The 7,858-nt window shown below is 41.2% G+C and overlaps 1 protein-coding gene across 1 annotated transcript in view; it reads right to left on the reverse strand.

Annotated features, from left to right (window-relative positions):
• The window catches only part of C2CD3 (C2 domain containing 3 centriole elongation regulator), a 132,156-nt gene extending 124,596 nt beyond the window's left edge, over positions 1 to 7,560 (reverse strand). Inside the window, exons 1-3 of the mRNA XM_006140981.3 lie at positions 7,336 to 7,560; positions 4,521 to 4,790; positions 1,516 to 1,673 (exon numbers count right to left, since the gene is read on the reverse strand). Of these exons, the coding sequence (XP_006141043.1) occupies positions 1,516 to 1,673; positions 4,521 to 4,790; positions 7,336 to 7,384 (477 nt within the window). The 5' untranslated portion in view covers positions 7,385 to 7,560. The remainder of the gene's footprint in view (positions 1 to 1,515; positions 1,674 to 4,520; positions 4,791 to 7,335) is intronic.
• Between the last annotated feature and the right edge of the window lie 298 nt (positions 7,561 to 7,858).

A 7,858-nucleotide genomic window follows, 5' to 3' on the forward strand; every position in this document is an offset into this window, starting at 1 on the left:
CATAAAAAAATTAAAATTAAATAATTATTTATTAAAAAAAATGGTGATAGAACAAGTGGATACAAGTACAGGAAAAAAAATAAAGCCTGACATGACTTCATGCTATATATAACATTAACCAGACATGAGTTAAACATGTAGAAGCTAAAATTATAAAAACTTTAGAGGAAAACACTGGAAAAAAATATTTGCAACCTTGGATTAGATAAAGATTCCTTTGCTACAATACAAAAGTACAAACCATAAAAATGCAGATTTTACCTCGGCGGCTAAGGCAGCTGGATCCCACATTGCAGAGTGCACAGTTCAAGTCCTAAACCTGGTAGCTTGGAAGATAATAACAGACTGGATATGTGAGTGTGTGTGTCCAAACCCCAAAAGGAGAATGAATGAAAAGGGACTGGTGTGGCCATCCCCTCTGAGGGGTAATTTCTCACTTTTCCTCTCACTCTGTCTCTGGTGAGCACATGTGCCCTATAGCACAAAGTGAAAAAAGAAAAACTTGCGCTTGTCAAAAGACATCATCAAGAAAATAAAACATGGCCAGTTCTGTAGCACAGTAGTTAAGGGCTTAGAATAGAAAGTCAGGTCACACCAAGCTAACTACAATTCAAATCTTGGCCCTGGTAGCATGGAAATCATGTTGGATGTACATGCATCCATGGCCAAAGTCCTGTTTGCATGGAGAAATGGAGACTAAAGGATTGTAGGGTGACCACATCCTACTGGGGATTTGCTTAGCTTCAGTTTAATATGTATCACACTGTGTTCTAAAAAACCAAATGAAAGGACCATCTCTTATTGTTATATCCTAAGTTAGTGGTATATAATAGTGTATCAAAAAATGTAAGCTTGGGCCAGCAAGTGGCATGGTGGTTAAAGGCACTGGACTCCCACATGGCCGACCATGGTTCACGTCTCGGACCTGGTGGCTTCCTTTCTCATTTCCTCTCTCTCTCTCTGTCTCTCTCTGATTGAACTGGAAAATAATAATAATGATAATAATAATAATAAAGTTAAATAAAATAATTCTTTTAAAAAATGTAAGCTTATTCAATGAATGAATACCTCAAAGATACCACTTACACAAGTCAAATAAGCAATTATTGCTTGGCACTATATTAGGAACTGTGGGAGAAACAAAGAAAGTGGAAAATTCAGTCTTGCCTCTCAGGGAATCCAGAACTAAAGGTCAGGGGAATTAAAAGGAGTCTACCAATAAACAATCTTGTGTAATTAATTTATGCATTTAATAAAGAGTGTAGAGAAGAATGAGTGCAGTGAGAACTGTAAAGGATTCTTAGAATTAGAGATGGAAAGTAAAGCACTAAGTGGCTTTGAGTAAGAGGGAAACAGATACAGGTTAATGTCTACGAGTGAAAACATGATCAAAGGAATAAAGTGAGAAACAGTATGAAATGTAGGAGTCATGTACCTATCCATTCTGCAAATAGACTCAACTATTTCTGCCCCAAATATTCTGTTCTATGCAGCAAAGAATTAAAATATTTTTACCTGCAGTTCTCCGAGTTTCTTAGATGTTGGTGAAACAATGGTAAAAAATCCATTTATTTGATGGGTTGGAGAAAGCTGGGCTAGTCCACTGATCTGAACTCTGCCAATTGGAAGATGATCAAGTTTGGTGATTACTTCCAGAACCAGCACAGCCATATCTAATCAGAAACAATGGCAACATACTCAGTTTTCATTTACTTTTAATTCTTGGGTGGGTAAGGAGAATGGGCAGAGGGACATACGCTGAGAAGTTTCATTTAATTATTTTAATTTCAAATAAACCAAGCACTTACCATACCATCCTGAAGACAGAGGAGTATGAACCCAAGATCAAAATAATGATGTTTTAGAAAAGAATGACAAATATCTCATCCTGAGAAAAAGATTACACTGAATAAAAATAGTGAGTGGGGCTGGAAGGTGGTGGGGTTGTTAAGGCACTGGACATCTAAGGAGAAGGATAGAGGAAAAGGGATTGTAATGTGGGCAATCTCCCCAGGAGATGATTTCTCACTTTCCCTCTCTCTGTCTCTCTCCAGAGAGTGTATGTGCCCTACGGCACAACCTAAAAAAAAAAATCTAGTAACTAAGTATTTGATAAGAAAAACCCCTTTGGGCCTGCCCTGCAGAGGAATGGTTAAGTGCTATGCACTGGAAGCCAGATCTCACATTTGAATCTGGCCCTGGTGGCCTGAAAAATATGCTGAATGCATGTGTATGCATGCCTGTCCAAAATCCTTATGGGAAGAAGTGTAGGAAGAGGAATTGTGGTTCTTTGGGCCACTATGGAATGCTTTTTCTCTCTCTAATGAGTGCATGCACCCTTTGGCAGTACAAATTTGTTTTTTAATTTAAATAAAGGGCTAGCCAGTAGCGTGATGACTGAATGCATGGTTAGAGTTCTGGACCTAGCAGCTTGAAAAACATGCCAGGTGTGTGTGTATACCCAAAATCCAAAAGCAGAAGTGGAGGAGAAGGAATCATGGTGTGACCATCTCCCAAGGGTGGTGCTTTCTTATTCTCTCTCTCTGTTGCTGTTGCTTTCTGGTGAGTGCAGGTACCTTCGAGCACATTAAAAGAAAACATTTTTTAAAAAAAGAAAAAAAAATTTTATTTATTTGTATTTTAAATTTGCCAGAGGGCACATGCACTCATTAGAAAGGGACAAGGAGAGAGCATCCCCAACAGGGCATGGTCATATCATACCTTTTCCATTTCTCTACACCATTGGGATTTTGGATCTGCATACACACATACCTAGTGTTTTTCAAGCTGCCAGGGCTGGGACTCAAAACTACACAGTTGGTCATGTGGGATCTGGCTCCATTAAACATCGGGCCATGGGGTGGAAGAGAAAGAGAAACACTTTTAGAAGAGTATTGCTAGTGATCTGTCAAGGGACTAACTGGTGGCTTGGTGGTTAAGGTGCTGAAATCCCACATGGCCAACTGTGGTTTGAGTCCCAGACCTGGTGGTTTGCTTTCTCACTTTTTCTCTCTCTAGTGAGCATACAAGTCCTATAGCAAATAAAATAATAATAATAATAATAATAAATAAGTCTTAAAAAAAATAAATGATTTGCCAAGAAACTTGGGCTTTGGTTTAGAAATATAAAAGTAACAAATTTGAGGCCAGCAGGTGGCGTGGTGTCTGAGGTGCTGGAATTCTACATAGCAGACCGCTCTTTGTGTCCCTGGCTTGCTTTCTCACTTTCTCTTCTCTCCCTCTCTCTGTGAGCACACACACACCAGATAGCAAATGTAAAAAAGTAATAAATAAAATAAAATAAATGTTAAAAAAGGCAACAAATTTGATCTATTATTATAACTGAGTTCCTTTGTCAAATTAGCATTAAATACCATCCTGATTAACTAGCACATGCTAAGTATTTGCTAGTTTTCAAATGACCAAATTGCAGCATTTTTTGGTCCTTTACATTTTGGCATTTCAAAAATCTTTGTTTTTCTTTTACTTTTTCTTTTTTAATTTAAGAAAGCATCTATGCTCTGGTCCTTCTGTTTCAATCTGGTGAGAAGCTGGGCCACAGGAATGTACCATCATGTGGCTCTTTCAGATAGGGTATTGCCATGTTGCCCACACTAGCCATGACCTTGTGATCCTCCTGCCTCAGTCTCCTGAGCAGATAGGACTACAGGTGTGTACCACTGTGCCTAGCTTTTAGGGTAGGCAGGAACTGAACCCAGGCCTCCCATATAACTTCAGTTGGCTAAGCAGCTACAACTAGCACATAGTATCATGGCTGCATTGAGGACAAGTTCATCTTTAATTCACCTCTCACTCTCCAATATCCTTAGCTGAACAATGTTTATGTGATAAATGCGATATTTTTATTTCAACTTGAAATGGACTGATTGGAAAAATTAACTCCACCAACCAAAATATGTTTATGTGAAAGCCTGAGTTTAATGAAGACATAACACAGTATCTTTATAATGCCCTCCTTATACAGAAATGGCTTTTGGATCCCTACAGAGAAAACTTTTCAATCTCTAAAAACCTATATTATTACTAACTCCTTAAGCCACTCATTTAGCAATAGCGTATGTTACCCTGTGTTATTAGTCTACTTAACATTTATATTCTCTTCCTCAAGCATATAATGTAGGGTTCAGTGCAGAGACATATAGTTATTACTGAAGCACGGTGCAGTCAAGCTTAGTGTTAGAAACAAGGGGGCCCAAATTCTAGTTTGCCATTAACCAATTATGTGACCTTAGACGTATTTACATCTTTCTAAACCTAAGTCTCACTGTCTATAAAACAGACAAAATATCTATCTTGCAAAGTTATTTTAAGAACTAGAAGTAATATGTACCAAATGTTACTACATAGTATTTGCTCAATAAATGGCAGTATTACAAAATCTCTTTGACTCCTGAATAATTAATCATGTCCATTGATACTAGGCACACAATAATACCTGTCGATGACAACCTAAGTACATGCTTCCTGTTACGTCTACAGATAAAATGATAAAAACATACCTGTCAGATAAGAGGTAAATTGCTTTGGACCACAGCGAATAGCATAACGTGTAGTTGTTCTCACAGCTTTTGGTTCAGTCTGCAATGCATCTCTGGGACAAAAGAGGGTTCCATCGGATGTTTCTCCCCACCATCTCACTCGGACAAGAACACAAGTAGGAGGCTTTGCAATCTTCCATATTATTTTACTAACAGTAAGTTTTAGAAAGCAGCGTAGCTGGCCTTCGACCAGAGGTGGAAGGCTTGTAGATGGAGAAATGTCACTCAAACCTGTGGAGGAATCCAAAAATGGATAAACAACAAGTCAAATTTAGACTAATGCCCAGCTTTGGTAGTATAGGTGATGGGTGCCCCTGCATGAGAGTAGAGCCATAGAGGAAGGCCCCTGGGTCAACCTTAACATGCCAGGTGTGTGGTCCTGGCTGACTGGAGGGCTACACCGAGAACTGCAGCATGGTGAGACCTAGCTCTACCTTATGAAGTAGGTAAAAGTTTTAAAACTGTTTAACATTTAGATTAAATACAGAAAACATATCATCTACTTTTGGAATAACGGAACATTTTAATGTCTATATAGAGACAAGGTTTATCCTACCTATTTCTATTTTTTGAAAGGTTTTTGCTATAGGATGCGTGTGCTCGCCAGAAAGACAGAGAGAGACGGAGAGACAGAAAATGAGAAATCATCCCCTAGGGGGGATGGCCATGCTGCAATCCCTTCTCCTCCATTCTCCTCTCGGGATCTTGGGCACGCAAGCATACGCACCCAACGTGAGTTTAAGCCACTGGGTCCGGGATTCGAACCATGGTTGACCAAATGGGAGTTCAGTGACATAGACATTACCCTAACTGCTGGTCCCTATCCTACCTATTTCAATACATAAGAAATAACTAGCACGTAGACCAGAGAACAAGCTATCTGGTCACTTAAGTCACTATAATAATAACTAATTTGTATTTAGGGTTTGACTCAAGTGATTCTAAGTAAAGAACATACCAGCTAAGACACGCTAATACAAACTCCTCTTTACTTAAAACATACTATTTAAAAAAATAAAAATATAGTGGTAAAAGCAGATAAGTTCTTAAAATTTCAGAAGTAGGTGAAATTTTTTCTAAGATATTTTTCCTGTAGTATGTATGTGTTACCTGGATGGAGAGTGAGAAAGCACCCTCCAGGGGGAAACCACACCTCAATTCCTTCTCCATTCCTCCCTCCTTTTAGAATTTTAGGTGCGCATGCACGTGTGCCTGGCATGTTTTTCAAGCCACTGGGTCTGGGACTCAAACTGTGCTATCGGCCATGTATTAACAGTCATGTGTTAACAGCCATCTTTACCACCATGCCGCTAGCTAGTTCTGAGGACCATCTTCAACTGTCTGTCTTTTCTTTCCTGTCCTGATTTTACAGTCTGTGAGGGCAAAGACGATCGTCTTCAGATTCTGCCACTATTTGTTAGCAGTGTTAGGTCCTAAATATTTATTGGCTTGATTATTTATTGGACTTTGGGGAGTGGTTATGCTTCACAAGAAGCAAATATACTGGAATCTATCAGATCAGAAATCTTTACAACTAAATCTTTGTACTTCCAAAGTTAACATACTCTTTGCCTTCTAAAAGACCCACTATAATCTTTATGGTTAATTAGTTTCAGTACAGAAATTGCACTCAGGTGTGTGCATGAGCATTACTGTATGTGCACAAGGGAGAACATTCTCTTCTACACTGTTACATTATCTCTACTTTGGCTTTCCTCCTAACAGTCAAATATGCTTGACTGGTTTGACACAGAGAGGAACAGCATTGTTTCAGCCTCAGATTCTCCACCCGTCTTGACAGGAAAGATATCTCAAAACCTTCGTGATCTTTAAACAGCTTGGATAAGACTTGTTCTCAGATTGTAGATTCAGTCCTTAATCCAATGGTCTTATGTACTATCAGTATCTCAATACCTCTTTTCTCACTAAAGAGCCTGTAACGGTGGGGTCACCCCATGAATGTCCTTTTCTGTCTTTTTCTCCTTGGAGGCTGACCTGCAGAGATTGAATTTCCAGTTTCCTCATCTGCCCTGGGTTACTAGGGTGACTGTTCTCACTACAGTTCATATTCCCTACTCTTTTGGCCAGTTCCTTTCTCCTAACCTGATGAGGGCCACCTGCTATCCACTCTTTGACCATCTCATGTCCTTAACCCCCCCTCCAGTCCTACCACACCTTGTCATCCCCACTTTTTCTCTATGACCCGCAATTATCTTTGCTAAATCCTGCTAGCAGCCCCTCATGCTTCATGATTAACTGCCTCATGCTTCATTCAGTCAACGAACATTTATGAGTCTTGCTCTGTGCTAGTCCTTAGGAGTTCAGTAATGAATAAAACTGATATGGCCCATTACAATCATTAATAATCATGAATACCCTACTCTCTCGCTATTATTATTATTATTATTATTATTTCCATCCCCTGTGCTACAAACAGGCACGGACACAAACATTCCTACCTTTATTACCAAAAACACTGCTACAGTTATTTTGTTCTCCTCTAGAATGGTCCTACCTCGTAGCCTTTTGTCCCCGATCTCGCCTCATTTACCATCCCTTTTGTCCCATCTCCCCATTCCAGCCCCTCGTTCCTTTAGATCCTCTGGAGGGCCCTCTCTTTTAATTTACTACAATAGTACCCTGGTTATTCTCTCTCTTTCATCCCCCCCCCTTTTTTTTTTACCAGCGGAAAGGGGGTTCTCACAAGAGTTCTTTACCGGCTCCCCATTATTCCCGCTCTATTACGCTCTCCTTAACCTCTGATCGGGCAGGTTACCTCTCTTCTTGCGCCCCCGGCCGCCCCCCTGGGCTTTTCGTTGTTTCATGACGAGCCCGAGCTCTTCTTCACCAACTTAGTTCCGGACCCAGCACCTAGCCCGTACCCTCCCGCCATCCCTTCCCATGGCGCCTCTGTTCCTGGGCAACCGGCGCCGCTGGGCAGCCTGGGAGGCGGAAGACGCAGCTCTTCCTCTAACAGTCTCTGGAAAGCAGTGCGAAGAAAAGGCGCCGAGACGCCTCCCCGCCGGTGGACTACAACACCCAGGATGCTTTGCCCCGCTACCTCTGTGGGGTTGGACGCGAGCTTCTCCAGCTGCGCAAGCGCAGAGGGATACGCCCTTTGAGGACTGCATTGCCCAGCGTGCATTGCCCGTAGGAGCGCCGCTCTTTCCGTCGAGGACTGTTGGGTTCTCCGCCGGGGCCTGCGGGGTCCGCAGACTCCGTTACCCAGCTTCCTTTGTGGGTGGCTGTTGCGCACTTCCGGTGGAAGCGCTTAGGCGAAGGGGTGGGGCTTTGGGGGG

The sequence above is a fragment of the Tupaia chinensis genome, unplaced genomic scaffold (assembly GCF_000334495.1).
Source record: "Tupaia chinensis unplaced genomic scaffold, TupChi_1.0 Scaffold000047_1, whole genome shotgun sequence".
Classification (NCBI taxonomy): Eukaryota; Metazoa; Chordata; class Mammalia; order Scandentia; family Tupaiidae; genus Tupaia; species Tupaia belangeri.